Source organism: Arvicola amphibius, chromosome 10 (assembly GCF_903992535.2).
Source record: "Arvicola amphibius chromosome 10, mArvAmp1.2, whole genome shotgun sequence".
Classification (NCBI taxonomy): Eukaryota; Metazoa; Chordata; class Mammalia; order Rodentia; family Cricetidae; genus Arvicola; species Arvicola amphibius.
In genome coordinates, this window is record NC_052056.1 from 47,193,108 (window position 1) to 47,210,814 (window position 17,707).

Below are 17,707 nucleotides of genomic sequence, written 5' to 3' on the forward strand. Positions count from 1 at the left end.
GATTGGAGGGCAAAGGAAGGCTTGTTGCTGTAGATTACTCGATACTTTCTTAAACAACAAGCCTCTCAGACTCCAAGTCAACATGGGTTTGTGTAGTTGTAGATGCTGGAGCTTTGCTAGAATGGATTGCTCATGGTTTCTTCTTAAAGGCTCATTCTGCTAATTCCCTTGGCTTTAGGCGAGTGGACATTAGTGGGAGTGGATGGGATGGTAAACTCCTGAGTTCCCAGAGATGTGGTGGTGTCATTTCATCTTCTGGTTCTCCACTCCCAATAGGGACCATGGGTTTGAAGGGCATGAAATGAATGGGGCTGAGTCCTAACCTCAGAATGAGCCGAGTTCACTAGGCCATATTTCCTTCCGTTCCTTGCCTGTTTCTTCCTTTACCTCCATCAAAGAAGTGTGTGGTCCACTGCTTGTGCCTTTTGGTTGTAGTGGCACCCAACTGGCCTCACTTAGGTCAGAGCAGAATCTGTGGTGAGCACTGTTTACCTTGCTGGCTTGGCTCCCTAGATTAGGCTATTCTGTGTGCTCAAGTCTGTGACTCACCAGAAAGACAACAGATTAGGAACCAGGCAGAAGTGAGTCCAATTCTGGCTCTGCCTCTGACCACAGCATCACCATGGTAAACTCAATTAACTTCCATGGTTCTGACTTCCTAATAGGTCAAAGGAATGGCAGTTTCTACTCCACATCACTCATTCTCAACAATAGTCTTCCACTTGCTAATAGCCAATGTATAGAAAATCCAGATCTGCCCCCATGACCTTCCAGTATGAGCTAGATGATATGCAGAAAGGACAAGGAAGTCCTGGAAGGCAGCCTACAGCACTGTGGGTAAATCTATCCAGTATATTTGAATTCCCTGATGCAGTTGCCATTTCCAAACCTGCCTCTGTCATGTGTATGCTATTCACAGACACATTTGAGGTTGCAGCTAGAGACGCATTTAACATTTTGGAGGGCATCATTACAGAGTTCAGTTCTTCATTATTCTCCAAAGTATTACCAGGAGGTAGCCCAGGCTTTCTCCAAGTCACAAGCAGGGTTTAATGTCTGCAATGGTTTGGGTTCCTGCTTCCAATTAACCATCAAGACTACTAAAAATTCAAGCCACAAACTTCACCTGAGGGGATTTCCTTTGTAGCCATAAATGATTGACCAAATCAGTATCACACATTACTTTGTTTAGTGTGTGGCCCAATCTGTTCCCTAAATGGAGTTCAGAAGAGTTAGGCCTCCCTACCACTAGCCACCTGACTAATAATTGTCAGAGGTAGAAATCATTACAGGTCTGTGCAGTGGCCATGTGCCCCTTCTGGAACTAGTGGAGTTACCATCAGACTGAAGAAGAGTGGTTTTTATTTGATAAAAATAAAGTTTCTCGAATGTCTACCCCTTCCCCATTATTTCTCTACAATCTTATTCTCTTCCGAGGATCAGTTAACATCTTGTGGGATCATTAGATGATCTTTCCTGGTCAGTGATAGACAAGGTTCTCTGCAAAGTCACAGGCTCCTGTCCTTGAGGTGAAACTAGGCATCAGGTCTGTGTGTGAGTCTTGGTTGAGTTAATGAATCACTGAGCTGATATGGGCCTTGGGGTGCTTACCACTCTGAAAAGAATAAAGTCATTTAGGGGTTAACAAAAGCATATGGGCTCTGGCTTCGGACCATGCCTTCTATATAACCATGTTTGTGTTCTATGGAGACTCAGTTAGACTAGGACTTTGGTGGTCTCCTTTAAAGGTAGGTGACACTGAGTAAATGATTGACCTGGCTGCCCTGGTGATAAGCTTAGGTAAACACACTTGATTCTGCTCCAGTAATGCCAGAACTTTTTAACCCCCTAGGCTCCAAAGCAGGAAAATGCATGTGGATTTCTGAGAAAGTCTGTCACTTGGAGTTAATAGCCCTCTGAATGGACAGGATATCCCTCAGAAATATATGCACCGTCCCCTCCGGTAATCTTGTAAGAAGAAAGTAAGCAAAGTTCTGGAACAACGAGCTATGCTGGTGGAACCACCATCAGTGAGAACTTGCCAATAAATGACAAACACGATATCCTATGATGAAAGAGAAAAATAAATCTCAGCAAAACTTGAAACATGGAACAACCAACAACTTACAGAGGAGAGAAGATGGAAGGAATTACAGCTTGCTTTCAAGAATACATTAATGGACAGGTAACTGAATTATCCTGTGACACACTGAAATCTACCACCTGTCCTTCAGCAGGCCATTGTCCAAGACATCCTAACTATGGGATGAGGCAAGGCATTTGAGCTGTGATCTTGAGAGAAGGAGCAATGGCTGGGTAGGTTACCTACCTCTGCTGCTGCCTTCCAATCCAGATCCTTTCCCAGCTTCCCCACTCAGCTGAAGAATCTAGAGCTGGGGCAAGAAGCATCAGCACAGGCTTCCAGGGCTCCCCATGCAAGAAGGTGGTGTGTCCCCGTTGTCTCCTTCCTTGCTGGACACTGGCAGCAACGTGCCTAAGGTCAGGTGCGCACAGATGTGAAGGAGGGAGTCTGTGTTGGTCTCAGCGGCAGATCTAACCAATCAATACACACCAGGTTTACTCAAATCCAACCAGAGAGCTGGGTGACAGAACCAGAGAGCAGGACTGGGAGGTGGTGGCAGAAAGCAGACAGCAATTAGCTTGTCACTGGGTCTATGGACAAGAGGCCTTGAGAATAATCTACATGAGAGGGAAGAGCTTTACTCCAGCATATTTTACCAGCTTCAGGTAGGAATTTTTGGGATCCTTTATTAAACTTCCAATTTAGTAATAGAATTTCTTCTATTGACTATTTTTTTTTGAGAATCATCTTACAGTTCTTTGAAGAAATGGGGCTGTATGGATCGAAAACGTGGTATATATTAGATATATTACTATATATTTTACCATCATTTTATGGTGAAGGAGCAGAGGCTCAATGGGGTGATGGGCACACAACCAGCAGGCAGTGCTAAAACTGGGATTAGAGCCAGATCTGCTCTGAAAGCAATGCCAGCAGTAATCTTCCCATGACACAGTCTGAAATAGGCTGGCTAATATCTCCAGAGGGTATCCAGGCCTGGTTCCCAGAAACTGTGAATTTATTACCATACACAGTGAAAATGGACTGTGAACATTTGATTATGTTGAGTGTGTTGTGTGTGATGTGTGTGTTTCATGTTTCAATTAATTTAATTGGGGTTACTCATAGGACCATGGACAACTTACCAGTTGCTGTACCACTGAAGAAAATGCCTCTCCATCTCCCAGCAGCCAAGTGCTTCTAGGTCTTTAGGAAAATTAAGGATCATAGATTAAGGATCTTGAGATGGAAGATTATTGTAGTTTATTTAAGTGGAATCTTACATAATCAGAAGAGGTCAAAATCAGAGGCTATGGAATACCAGAGGCAGACAAATGTTAAAAATGCTCTGCCAATAGCATGGAAGGTGAATAAGAAGCCCCCAAGTCAAGGAATGTAGACATGGTCTAGTTGCTGGAAAGACAAAGAAGTAGGTCCTCCTTGAGGACCCTGAGACAGAACCTGCCCTCAACGGCTCGGGCTCTTTTTAAACCTTTGACCTGAGACCTGCAAGATAATGAATTTGTGTTGTTTTTGTTAAATTAGGTGCAATTTGTGTGGTAAGAGGGGATTGATATTGTACACCTTGCTTAATAGTAGTGAGTCTCAGTACCTTCCCCGCAGGGCATGCGTTTATTCAGCCAGTCTCCATTTGCTGAAACGGTAACCACTTGCCCTGGTTATTCCCTAAACCCAGGGTACCTGGGAAGGCATCTGGAAGTGGCGGAAAACTACACCATGAAGAAGCACAGAGCCTGGACTTTAGCCAATCAGGGTTTGCTTTCCCGGTGAGAGTATTACCTGGCAAGAGTGTTCTTTCACCCCTTCTACATCTAAAGTCTTAAAACTCTTAGGTTTGAAATGTAAATCTGGGCTGGAGAGATGGCTTGGCAGTTCAGAGAGCTGGATTGCTCATTCAGAGGACCCAGGTTTGATTCCCAGCACACACAACTGCTAACAACCATCTGTAACTCCCGCTCCAGGGGTTTCGGTGCTCTCTTCTGGCCTCTGAAGGCACTGTGCATGCACACTGTGTGGAGACATACATAAGCAAGATGCTCATAACACACGTAAAACAAACAAACAAAAATCCTGACATCTAAGTCGTGTAACAACTTGAGGACATTAGAAAAATTCATATTAAATTTCTATTTTAGCTGGGCAGTGGTGGCACATGCCTTTAATCCCAGCACTTGGGACGCAGAGGCAGGAGGATCTTTGAGTTTGAGGGCAGCCTGGTTTACAGACCGCATTCCAGGACTGGCTCCACATTACTGGGAAACCCTGTCTCAAACAAACAAACAAACAAACAAAAGTTTCCATTTTATAACTCCTCTCCACGCTTCCCATATTACATGACTTCTGGATCCGTCCATCTAGCTATGTTCCATGGAGAGTTCTGATTTACCTCCCTCTGCGGCAAGGTAGTGTCCACACGATACAAGGCATCCAAGCTCCCCCCCCCCCCCCCCAGTCTACCAGCGAACCTGCTTCCCCTCTTGCCGCAGGCCGTCTGACTATTCCATGTGACTCTTCAGATTCAGTATGGTCTTTTCATCTGACTTTTCTGACTTTACCTCCCAAAACAGAGCACCTGGACTGAATGACTTAAGTCGAGTCTTAATTCTTTACAAAAGGGAGGAGCAAGCTTTTCCAGTGGTGGTCTAAATTAGCCACACTTATCTGTTTAGCAGAATTTAAGATAATTCATTTCACAGCTACTGGAAGTCAGTGGTTTGTAACTTCCTAGCATCACAGATCCTTTCTTTAAAAGATTTATTTTTGTTGTTTTAATAGTATTCATACGTACGTGTCTGTGCATGGGTGTGCGCGTGTGAATGCTGGTGCCCACAGAGGCCAGAAGAAGTCAAATTCCTAGGAGATGGAGTCCCAGGTGCCGCCAGGTCACCCAACATGGATGCTGGAAAGCAAACGTGGATCCTCTGGAAGAGCAGTTATAGACCCTTAACCACTGAGCCATCTTTCTAGTCCCAGGAATACAGACTGTCTTTCGAGAATCCAGTGAAAGCGATGGACTCTCTGCCATCAAGAAGCACACATTTAGCTACGATCCCTGTACATTATTTTATCACTGTGCAGCATTTCAGCTCCCCTGCACTATTCTCTGGGGTGTGGTAAGTTCACAAGGCTGGTGACCTTAGCAGAAATTAGTCTGCTGTCTTCTCCCTCTGTGCTTCGAAGAAGGGTCAAATGAGGTCTCCTGGGCCTAGACTGAGTGAACACCCAGTGAATACCAAGCAAAAAAGTCTTCAGATCCCACAAAAGCCGACTTCTCAGGTTAAACAAAGAATAATGTTCAGCGGCCTCCTATGCACTAAGGACTTTGCTTCTCAGTACCATTCTCTCCAGGATTAATCCCACCCTTCAGATGCTTGGTCCCTTGGGTAAAGCCACCTGACAGCCCGAGCCTTCTATCACATGATGCTCCTGGACACAAGCCCACTCTTCTCTGTTCCTCCCAGCTCCATGCTACCCCAACTGTAACCAGCTGAGAAAACACACTGATCTGACACTTGCCCAGGCCATCCTGGGTGAGGTCCGAAACACACAGCCACTGTCCCTAGATTGCAACATCTCGCCCTCTGTGAGACTGAAAGATTTCAAGTCTTAAAAATAATAACATACCTTTGGTCAAAGGGAACAGATTTGCAGAGAGGAAAACAACAAGCTGCTGGTTGGAAGAATTCCTTTTGGGGGAAAATGTTATACTTAAACTAAAATATCTAGGACTTTCAGGCATCTTCACCGCAGGAATTCGCAGAAAGGGAATCATTTGCAAAGGTGAAGGGGTGGCATTTGCTCTCTGCCTTCAATTTTTACCCAGTGTGGCCATGGATGTGACGAACACAAAGACCTTCTCCTCCCTCTGTATGAATTGTTCCAAATGTGGAAGATGGACAGAAGATGTGAAGTTCCCTCCTGACAAAATTAAGAGCTGATTTTCTATCTCACATAGTAGCCCACATATGTACTTATTGGGCAAAGAGCGTCTAAGAAAGAACACGGCCTAACTCAGTTCTAGGGTACAGTGTGTTGCAACATCAGCTTGTAGCCCCACCCAAGGAAAACTAGAAAGAGTCAATAAGGGAGATTAACCCTCTAGTTTCTCCACAACGTGCTCTTTAACAAGCTTACATCTATCTTGAAAGGGACACTTCTAGCTTTATTAAAATCCCGCTTTTACAAAGAAAGGGCAACCACAAAATAAATCCAATGCAAACAAAATTGCATAAACCATATGCTAGATACTGCTGCCTCTTTCTTTGTAGATGTTAAAACGTTTCCTCACTCAGCTATGACTTCGCTCTTAACTGACTGTAGCTACTGAATGGTTAGTGGTAATTATTTTATTGACAGGCATGGCCACCTTTAACCCACATTGCCATGCATGTCTCTGTGGTATGAGTCCCACTGTCTGAACACTTACTTGGTGCAGGAATTCCACAACTTTTTATACACCAAAAAAACATATTTTCACTGACTCCTTCTAAGATAGACTCTAAGAAATAATCACCATTTCTGGTGGTTGAATCTAGACATATAGATGATGATGACTTCCTAGACATTATCTCTAGTGTCTTCTTCATACTCTACTGATTTTTTTTTTGCCATTGATTGCCCCACAGTCGGGGTGTGAGCAGAACGAGAATGAGCTAATCTAGGTTCACAGCATCATCTAGGCCTTTCGCTGCAAAGCTCCCATAAGTGAACCACACTGTCTGAAGTCACCGCTTCTGTGTCTCAGTGGTGAGTTCCTGACAAATCATTCAATCAACATGTGTGCTGTCAGGCACAGTGTTGGGTGCTATTCAGAGAGGGGAGGTACGAAGCCACAGCGTCCCAGCCATAGCTGCTGCTGCATGTTTACTCTGCACCAGGATCTCTATATAGAGATTCAGATACACACTTTGCCTAAGGTCATCCAGTTGGGAGGCGAAGGAGTTCATATAGAAAGCCAGGTCTGTGCATGTGCTATGCTTACAGCCTGGCAGTAACATGAGAAATTAATTTATGGTTAGCTATTACAGAGTCCATCCTCAAAGCAAGAGCTTTTTTGTCACAGAAGCAATGTCTCCACTGAAGTACTTGCTCAGAAGTTGAAGAAGAGGAAAAATACCTCTGCACTTACACCACACAGATCATACCCACTTTCATCGACTTGAGCCTGGGTATAGAATTCCACATACACGAGGTTACAATGTTGAAACCTGGCATTTTGTACAACTCACACATTATACATGAATACAAGTTTTAAAAAAACAAGTGGGAATCCCTGATCATGGTGCACATGACAGTTGGTCAGAGCTGGTGTGGCAGATTTCCTAAAGCAACAGCTAAATACAGGCAGAGAAATCCCCCTTTGGCATTGTTCTTAAACTGCAGAGGTAGCTTTAACAGACACATCATCAATCCTAATTACTTGCTCCAACATTTGGTTTTGTTGAGATGCATTACTATTCAAACTAAATTTGGTCTCTGCTAAATTCATAAAAAGGATTTTAATAACAACTCATTATTTTGGAAACTTATAAGGCAAAAAAAAAAAAGAATGGGGAGTGGGTTTAGTAGGCCTAGATAGCCCATTAAAAGTAATTAAAAGAAGATAAATACTGTGATCTCCATTGCAGCAGAAACAACAGATTACTTTTATTTATTCATTGTATGTGTGGCTAGGTCATTGCTGAGTATTTTCGCATTCAGCAATTATTCAAATTAGGGTGAGCCAGGGATGGTGATCAAGTGAGACTCTGGATGTCACTAAGGACTCTGCTAACATTAACAAAAATCATTGAAGTGCTAAGGAGAAGCTTGAAGGAGCCTGGTAGACATGGCTGCATACACATTCCACACTCAGTCTTCTTGATATCCACTCTTCAGCTCTTTAAAACAGAGGTAGACATAGGTCAGTAAAAATACGCTCATTCAAACCAAGGAATCACAGCTATTAAAGATTCATGTTTATTACTAAGATTAAACCTTGATGAGGGGCTCAAATCCAACACAAGAAAATGCATCATATGATCAGAACTATTAACACTTTTTTTTCACAGTTAAAATGAGGTATTGTAGCGTCACAATATTTTAGGATGAATTATGTGATTTAATCCAGGTCACAGGAAAGAAGAAAGAGATATAATTGAACAATTACTTCCTAAAGGGAAAGAAGCAAAGTGAAGTCCGTATGAAGGTGACAAACCACAAATACATTTCAGAGTATCAAGCAGCCCTATATGCACAATTTTATCCCTAACCATAAAATTGGTAAAATTGGTTATTATTTCTTAAGTTTAGCAAACCACATGCGTTGCAGTGTAAATCAAGTAACAGAAGATAAAACACAGTCTCCATTACAGCATTTATCAGATACACGAATTATCTGAACTGACCAAGACTTATTTTTACTATGACAATTCCTGTGATTTTAAATTACTGATCGGGAGGGGCTAGGTATTACAGTTAGTATATTCACAATACAAATAATGCACACACAACCTGCATTTAATACTTATGAATACGGGGGTAATAATTAGTAGCAGCAAGGTAATATTATTTCTAAAATAAGATCTAAGATTTATCATCTTGATACTATAGATCAATAACTGACATGTCCTTAGTGCTATAAACTGGGAACAGGTGTGACAGTGTACAACTGTACAGGTGTGACAGTGCAACTGTACAGAGCTGCCAAAGGCCTACTGACTTTTCAAAGTGCTGTGCTTTGTAGTGGGCTTAGCACTGAGAACAAGCCTGTGCTATCTGAATTAAGTATTGGTCCCAACTTCAGGGCTCCAATAAAGCATAGTTCTATGGACTGGGTGGGAGCAGGAGGCAGAAGGATGCATTTGAGAAAGCTAAAAACCAGCTACCACTACAGTCGGAGCATACCTTCTGCAGCCTCTTGTGATGACGTCATTGGCAGATGATAGGAATGCTGGGAGATAGGAGGAAGTAGCACTCTGTGGAGGGAATGGGAAAGAGTGACAGAGAATGCCTCTAGACTGCTGAAGCAGTTGTCTCAACAGCCATGCTTCTGAATTTTCCCAAAGAATGGAGGGAAGTGGTTTATTCAAACCATTTTGTTTGATAAATCCTAAGAACAAGTTCGCCGGAGTGGATGCTAAAACACGGTATCTAAAGCAGAATATCTTTATCTCAGAATATTTTTAACAGTGTCTAAAACTTTGTTCTTTTTTTTAAAAAAAATCATTAGCATCACTGTAGGGTTGCTTCCGAGTTAGCATAGCTCAGACATATGGCCATTAGTGCTAGGGTTTGTAGCAGGAAGTTGGGGAATCCAAAGGCTGTGGAAATAGGAGGTCTCCTGGGGGCAGTAAAGAGCTGATTAGAACCATCTGGAATTAAGGGGAAGTTTATGTCAACCCTACTTGTTATTCAGTCAGTTCATTCTCCTGTGTCCCAAGGTGACACTATTGTGTCATGAAACTGGGGTACCACCTACAGGAAGCATCTGCGGATGGGGGTTAAGATGTACTAGAAGATGACTGGATCTAGAGGGATATCCATGCTCTTCTATGCTGTACCAAATGAGCTTCCTGTCAGCTTTGATGTCTGATACACTGTCTATTGCTTCCTGCTTACATGTTGAGAATGCCCACCTCTTAGGGGCCAACATACATTTTGGCATATTTCTTTGAGCCCCACACATTATTTAGACTCCAGAAAGCATACTACATAGTCAAGTTCAATCAGCAAGTTCAAACACACTCTTGGACAATGACCCCAACCATATTCTCTGCACATGTGTACAGAGGGAAGAATCATTGCAAAGGTACAGCCCAGAGGGCAAGGCATCTAAGCCCTAGGACCTTATATACGTCATGAACTAGTCAACTGAGATTGGCAGCGTCATTAAAGATGAAAGAACCAAGGACAGGTTAGCCTCGGGTCAGTTGCTCAGCTAAGGGAAGAGACCACGTGACTGTGACCCATTCATTCTCCTGTTCTGCTTCCCAGAACTTAATAGACAGTCACGTACATCATAAACATCTGTAATGATGTCACTTTGTAGCCCTTTTGCTTCTCAGAGAAAGCAGCAACCTTTCCTACCTTTCACTGTTTGCTAATGACTGGGTTGTATCATGATTCTTTGGGATTGCTTCCTACTAGTAAGACAAAAAAAAAAAAAAACCTGCATGGCTATCCTGACACATCAGAAAGCTCAATTTCACCTCAGAATGCTGCATTTCATTGCTTTCTTGGATAGAAACATAAATTTTCAGATGTGAACATGAAGTTATGAAAAACCTGAGATTCTTAAGGTTTGTCATTGCCCCTGCTCAGATCTTGTGCTTTTCTTTGCATGTATATAAAATCCTGGATTTGAATTCTAGATTAACTGTTCTAAAAAAATTCAGGGGTCTAGACCTGGCAATAAAGGAAATGATGAGGATCAAATAGCAAGCAGCAAATACAAGGAATTTTTTGGCATGACTTCTAAGACTGCCATGATATCAGACCAAACCCCCAACACTCGTCAGTTCCTTCCACCAGGTCCATCCTGAGCTGTCTGTTCAGTCCTGAGAACATTGTCTCTATCCATAACATACATGGAACTTCCAATAGGTTTAGGCTTTGAGACAGTTTCAAGCCACAGAAACCTAAAAAGGTCTGGGCCATGAAGGAAATATGGCTGTCTTGGGATGGTGCAGAGAGCTCATGAAGAACTCGGTAAAATTTTCAGGTAGGAATGGGCCCAATTAGTAAAGCAGCATTCTAGTTGCTCTTGAAATGTATTCTGAATCATTTTGAGAGCCTTATTTTGATCTGAATGATTCCCAGGATTTTCGCGATCACGTCATATGTTTGGGTCAGAATTCTTACTGGTAAATATTGCAGAATGAGACATGGGGCCTATATTCTGTTGCTATTCTGTCCAGCTCACCCTAGTTTCTGCTTGGCCTTCAAGGAACAGAATATATGCTACAGCCTTTACAGCATAAAAGAAGCTATCGTCTCAGGGCAGAGATTTGAGTACTTCTAGGGAAGACTGTGAATAAGCCTCTCCCTACTACCTATCAGACTTTCCCATATCAAAAAGGCTGAGCCCCTAAAGCAGCATGGAGGAGCTTGGACGTGCACTCACTACAGGAGCAGGAGGCCTGTGCACGTAGCCTTGGAAGTGTGCTGTGCTTCTGTGTTACGCTTCACGGTGCAGCATGCAAACATGGAGGTGCACTTGAACGTCAGAAGTGAGGTACAACTATGTATGTCAGAACCGAGGCAACGGATGATGTAAAAAATTCACTGAACAGTCAACAGCCTTAAAGTGAAATATGTATCCAGGGCAGATACCTGCTGTCACACCCAGCCACATAGCACCAAGCACCTGGGCAAAGCTGAGGCTCCAATAATACAGAGCAGAATGCCTCTTCCTCTTGCCATCTTATCTCTTTGCTAAGTAACAAAGGGTTAACGGATGGAGAATGATCTACTCCCTGGTAAATGATTGAGAATTAGAACCAAACCAAACAAACAAAGTGCAATAATTAAAAACAAAACTAAAAACCTGAGAGAAGGCCAAGGTTTTCACAGCTTCTCTGAGGATCTCTATCATAATTGGAGGAAAATTAAGATGATGAGGGTACACACTCCTGTGCCACGAAGAAGCCCCATGCAGGGAAGAAGGCTCCATCAAATTTGACAAGCTCATTCTGGAAACCTCCTCTGGGGGGGGATTAATATGCAAGAACAGTAGAAGTTAAAGCAGGCATTCCCAGAGGCATTTGTGTTGTAGCCTCCATGAACTACGGAGATTAAAATCTCAAGGCCTAAATTACTTTAGGAAGAAAAAAAGGCCAGATGATCAACAGTGAGGGGCATGCATGTGTTTTCAATAGCTCACCCAAGATACTCCCACTGCAGCCAGCATGCACGGTCTGACTAGAAAACCGAAGGAGAGATAGGAGAACTCCTCGGAGAGGATCCAGCAGTCTCTGTAAATGCCTCCAGCCTCCCACCCAAGATTGCCTTAGGAACTGGGAATCTGACGCCTCCTCAGGGATTCTCAGACAGGGCTGAGGGGTACCAAAGCATGCTCATGCCTGTTCTTGGCTGTTATTCCTAGCCAACACTCTACAGAAATGCCTGTGTAGTTTTTCATGACCCTTTCACCTCTGTCCCCGTGTATGCCTTTGGCAGTGGCTTCCTGGATCGCATCCATACCTATACACCACCCTTTGCAGGATGGGGGTAGGGTAGGACATCTACAGCAAAGAACAAGGCCACTCACAGCCCTGAGATGCACCATCCAGTGCATGGGTGGAAGACCACAGCAGCATCCGTCCTGGGTAGGAAAAGACCAGTAAACATCTGTGTGAGTGCTCTCGAGGCAGTAAGCACTGCAGATACTTAATCTATGAATAAATAATGAATAAATACAGGTACAAAGCAAAGGAAACAAAAGAGGTCTCTTATCAATAAAAAAAAAACACCTCTTATCAATTAAAAGAAAATTCCCTCTAGAGTTTCCAAGCTCTCATGCAGTGGTGCTTAGTTGGCAGAACAATTCACAGGGAAAAGATCAAACGGAAAAACAGGTGGAAATGTTCCAGCATTGCTTCTCTTTCTCACTTGCCAATTTACAAGTCACCATAATGTCCCCGAGGTAGTCTTGTTTGCAAGGAGTTGCAGACTGGCTCCAAACCCACTTGGAGCTTGCTCCAGTAATGCATTGCACGGTCCCACACGTCCTGTGTCAGCCTCCATTGTGTAACGAGCAAGCAGATTTCTGCTTAGAATTGTGACCCGCAGCAGACCAGGCTCCAGGCAGACCACCATAAAATGGGATTCCAGTATCTACGTGAAGACCTCGCTCCAAATAAGACGGTGCCAAAGAGATGCAGGTGCTTGCCTGATAGTCATTTGGGGAGAGAGCTACAAGATTAAATCAAAGAATTCTGGCATGCAACACACATGCATGTTTAGCTCTTATTGGGCCCTTGCACAAAAGATTCCCTACCACCATTCCTTTCATTTCAAAGAGGGGCCCAAAAGGAAATGAAAGGAACCAATACTTTCAGATAGGGAAACACATTTCTGATGCCAACCAAGGGTAGTGTGTACTTTTTACATGAAGAATTAAGGGAACCACTTCCAGAGCCAGCCTGTGGCTGAAGAGTGCAATTATAAACACATCTTGCTCCCATAGAGAAGTGGTGATATTGTACAGTTCAAGAAAGAGCCTGGTGCTTGGCTCCCTAGGAGCCCCTCAGAGTTCTAGGCTAATGGCAAAGACCTCCCAGAGGGTGGTCCTTGCCTGTATGCGCCATTCCCATTCTTCTGGCCAGGAATGCCTTTCCAATGTAGCCTTCACACAGGCGCAAACGCCCACAGAAGACAACAGGAAGTTGGGACAATTTAGATGTTGCATAGCTCATGAAACCTGGAAACCATATTCCTTCTTCCATTTGTGACTAAAAGCCACTAGGTAGGTCCTGACTTTGGCCATATAAAATATGCGCTCTTCCCTTAGACGTAAGTTTTTAAAAGTCTCATTTGGGGAAATGCATGAAAATCCCTGGAGTTCTATCCAAATGGCTCTGTAAGGAAAGATGGGGAGGACCCTATTTCTCTTCCTCACTTCACCATGACTGCCTGGGAGTGAGCCATCCTAACTGGAACTCTCTAGAATCCTACCTTAGATCAACAATCTCAACATGAAATTAAACAAAGCATTAATTCAACACTTAGTCAGAGCTTGGTCCTCTAGAAGGTCATTTAGTTCAATCACAGTCGTGGCAAAGTCCACCAGGTCCACGAAGTCAGATGTGATGATGTTGACACCCATGGCTCCAGGCTTTTGAGTCTTCACCCAGTCAAGGATGGCAGGGAGATTCCTACATGGAAAAAGTATTGGGTGAAAAGAAAACAGACAGAGATAGCAGTGGTTAGACAACTCCAGAAATAGAAATAAGATGTTTTTCTTACTACAGAAAGTATAACAGGAACATACAAGTCCCTGAGGTGAGACTCACATAAGCCTTATAGTCCCACAGATATGGATATGAATGTGGAGTTAGCATCCTACCTGAGAACTTATCTTTCCAAGGTTTCTCTTATGCAAGAAACTATTTACTCACAGATCCAAAAGACAGCCAGGGTTTCAGAATACCAAGTCCAACAGTCCTCTCATTGTTAGGTTCTTAGAATTCCTCATGAAAAATCTCAAATATATGGCAAACCGATAGAACTGTTGTGGTAAGTGGATCTACCTTATCTTTTACCACTAATATGTTACTACTTTGCTTGCAACATATCTATTCATGCATCACTATCTTCCTGTCAATGCTGCTTCTATTTTTGACATACTCCACTTAGAAACATATAAAACCCTTACATATGTCAGTGTGCATGTGATTAATTGCATTTTCCTTATAGTTCCATATATTATCCCATTGTATGACTACAACATAGCTTACCCATGTTCTTATTGTTAGATACACCAGTTGTTTTTAATTTTGGATCATTATGAACAAACTATTATGGGCATTCTTCTATGAGTCTTTTTATGGGTATCATTTTATTTTTCTTGGATAAAAATCAAGGGATAAAACTGGTCTATGTGAAGGTTTATTTATATTTAGTTTTATAAGAAGCTGCCAGTCCCACCAACAGAGCAGAAAATCTCTGGACAGTTAATATTATCCTGAAAAATTGGTCTCTCTAGTGTTCTGAAGTCTCATTATTCTAAATGAAGTATGGGGACTCATACCTGTAATCCAAGCACATGGAAGGTTGGAGCAAGGACGTCTAATGGCCACTGTGTACCTTCTTTATACAAGTATCTATTCAACACTTTGACATTTTTTCCATTTAATTTTCAAACATTCTTTTTGTATTTTCATTTGTTCTCTAGACTTTCATGCAATGTGTTTTGATAGTATTTGCCCTCTATTCTTTGAAATGTTGAGTTTTAGAAATTATTTTTACATGCTGAATCCTATCCTTTCATAAGAAATAGTTTGTAAACATTTCTTCTATCCTGTAATCCTGCTTTCCTTTAATTTTCTCAATTTTGATTGGACTAAATTTCTTAATTTTCTGTGGGGTGTAATTGTTAATCATTTTTCTTTCTCTTAAAAAAAATTGATGTGTTTTTTTTGGACCCCGTAATCTACAAGTCCCACTCTGCCTCCAAACCCACCCATCACCCGTGACCTCAGAGGCTCACTGAGACACAGACTGCTACTGCACACAGTGGACCAAGATGTGAGTGACCATTCCCCTCACCTGGACAGTCCAATCTCTAGGCTCTAGGCCCTTGGGCAAAACCCCAGGCCCTTCTCCCACCCACCTCAGCTGTACTAGCTTGTCAGCTGGCAAGCCTCCTGCAGACAGGCTGCTCCAGCATTGCTCCATAGGACACTGTAATCTACAAGTTCCCCTTTGCCCCCAAACCCACCCATCCCCTGAGACCTCATCTGCTCCCTGAGACACAAAGACTGCACAGAACGGATCAAGAGCAGCTCCTGAGACACAGACAGTAACTGCAATGATCAGTCCAAAAGAGAATCCCTGAGACACAGAAACCAATTGCAAGGATTAGACCTTGCAAAAAAAAAAGGCAAAGGCATTACCTGTACCAATTAGAAGCAGAGATGGGTAGGCACCAGTGCAAGAACATACTCAACAACCTCCAGAGCAATATGGCAACACCAGAACCTAGTGGTCCTACAACAGCAAGACCTGAGCATTCTAATCCAGAAGAAGCAGGAAAAAACAGCTTTAAATATAACATTATGAAGATGATAGAGACCTTTAAAGAGGAAATGAAAAGCTCCTTTAAGAAAATGGAAGAAAAGACAAAAATCAGAAGAAATCAATAAATCTATTAAAGAAAGCAAAAAAAAAAACCAAGATAAAAACAATCAAACAGGTGAAACAGCCAATTCAAACAGTTCAAGACTTGAAAATTGATATAGAGGCAATAAAGAAAACACAAACTGAGGGAATTCTGGAAATGAAAAATCTGGGTAAATGAAGAGGTGCAAGCATAACAAACAGAATACAAGAGATGGAAGAGAGAATCTCAGGAGTTGAAGATATGACAGGATCTTTCAAAAAAAGTATCAAATGCAACAAATTCTTAATACAAAACATCCAGAAAATCTGGAACAACATGAAAAAAACCAGACCTAAGAATGACAGGGATAAAGGAAGCAAAAGAATTCCAACTCAAAGGCACAAAAATATATTTAAAAAACCATAGAAGAAAACTTTTCCAACCTACTGAAGGATATACCTATGAAGGTACAAGAAGTTTACAGAACACCAAATAGATTAGATCAAAAAGTCCCCTTGTCAAAAAATAATTAAAATCCGAATAAATGAAGAATATCAAGAGCCGCTAAGGAAAAAGGCCTAGTAATATATAAAAGCAGATCTATCAGAATTACTCCCGACTTCTCAAGGGAAACCAGGAAGGCCAGAAGGTACTTGACAGATGTGCTGCAGACACTAAGAGACCAGTGATGCAAGACCAGACTACTATACCCAGCAAAGTTTTCAATCACCATAGACAGAGAAAATGAAATATTCCGTGACAAAACCAGATTTAAATAATACCTATCCACAAATCTAGTCTTTATTATTATTTTTTATTAAAAATTTCCGCCTCCTTCCTGCTTCCTCCCAGCCTCCCATTTCCCTCCCTCTTCCCCCACTCTCGTTCCCCTCCCTCTCCAGTCCGAAGATCAGTAAGAGTTCCCTGCCCTGTGGGAAGTCCACGGTCCTCCCACCTCCATCCAGGTCTAGGAAGGTGAGCATCCAAACAGGCTAGGCCCCTCCAAAGCCAGTACACGCAGTATGATCAAAACCCAGTGCCATTGTCCTTGGCTTCTCAGCAGCCCTCATTGTCCACCATGTTCTGGGAGTCCGGTTTTATCCCATGCTTTTTCAGTCCCAGTCCAGCTGGCCTTGGTGAGCTCCCATTAGATCAGCCCCACCATCTCAGTGGGTGGGTTGCACTTCCTTGCTCATGTTTTCCTTCCTTCTGTTCCTCATTTGGACCTTGGGAGCTCAGTCCTGTGCTCCAATGTGGAGCTCTGTCTCTATCTCCATCCATCGTCAGATGAAGCATGCAAATGGATGGAAATAGAAAACACTATCCTGAGTGAGACAACCCAGACCAAAAAAGATGAACATGGGATGTACTCACTCATAATCGGTTTCTAGCCATAAATAAAGGCCATTGAGCCTATAATTCATGATCCTAGAGAAGCTAAATAAGAAGGTGAACCCAAAGAAAAATATATAGTTATTCTCCTGGATATTGGAAGTAGACAAGATTGCCAAGCAAAAATTGGGAACTCAGGGGTGGGGTGGGATGGGGCTAAGGGGAGATGGGGAGAGAAAAGTGTGAAGGGGAGGATGGGAGAGCTTGGGGGAATGGGATGGTTGGGATAAAGGAAGGGTAGATATGGGAGCAAGGAAGTATATATCTTAATTAAGGGAGCCATTTTAGGGTTGGCAAGAGACTTGACTCTAGAGGGGTTTCCAGGTGTCCAGGGAGATATCCCCAGCTAGTTCCTTGGGCAGCTGAGGAGAGGGAGCCTGAAATGGCCCAATCCTATAACCATAATGATG

At 42.7% G+C, this 17,707-nt stretch overlaps 2 protein-coding genes and 1 long non-coding RNA gene across 8 annotated transcripts in view; 1 reads left to right on the top strand and 2 right to left on the bottom strand.

The window, feature by feature from the left end:
• Phldb2 (pleckstrin homology like domain family B member 2) overlaps positions 1-2,533 on the bottom strand; it is a 215,175-nt gene extending 212,642 nt beyond the window's left edge. For all 6 annotated transcript variants that reach the window (XM_038346764.2, XM_038346766.2, XM_038346767.2 and 3 more), the window contains exon 1: positions 2,330-2,533. The gene's annotated coding sequence lies outside the window, so the exon portion shown is untranslated. The remainder of the gene's footprint in view (positions 1-2,329) is intronic.
• LOC119825712 overlaps positions 1,893-17,707 on the top strand; it is a 42,497-nt gene continuing 26,682 nt past the window's right edge. Inside the window, exon 1 of the long non-coding RNA XR_005287252.1 lies at positions 1,893-2,748. This is a non-coding gene — a long non-coding RNA (uncharacterized LOC119825712). The remainder of the gene's footprint in view (positions 2,749-17,707) is intronic.
• Plcxd2 (phosphatidylinositol specific phospholipase C X domain containing 2) overlaps positions 13,803-17,707 on the bottom strand; it is a 58,929-nt gene continuing 55,024 nt past the window's right edge. Inside the window, exon 4 of the mRNA XM_038346771.1 lies at positions 13,803-13,959. Within this exon, the coding sequence (XP_038202699.1) occupies positions 13,803-13,959 (157 nt within the window). The remainder of the gene's footprint in view (positions 13,960-17,707) is intronic.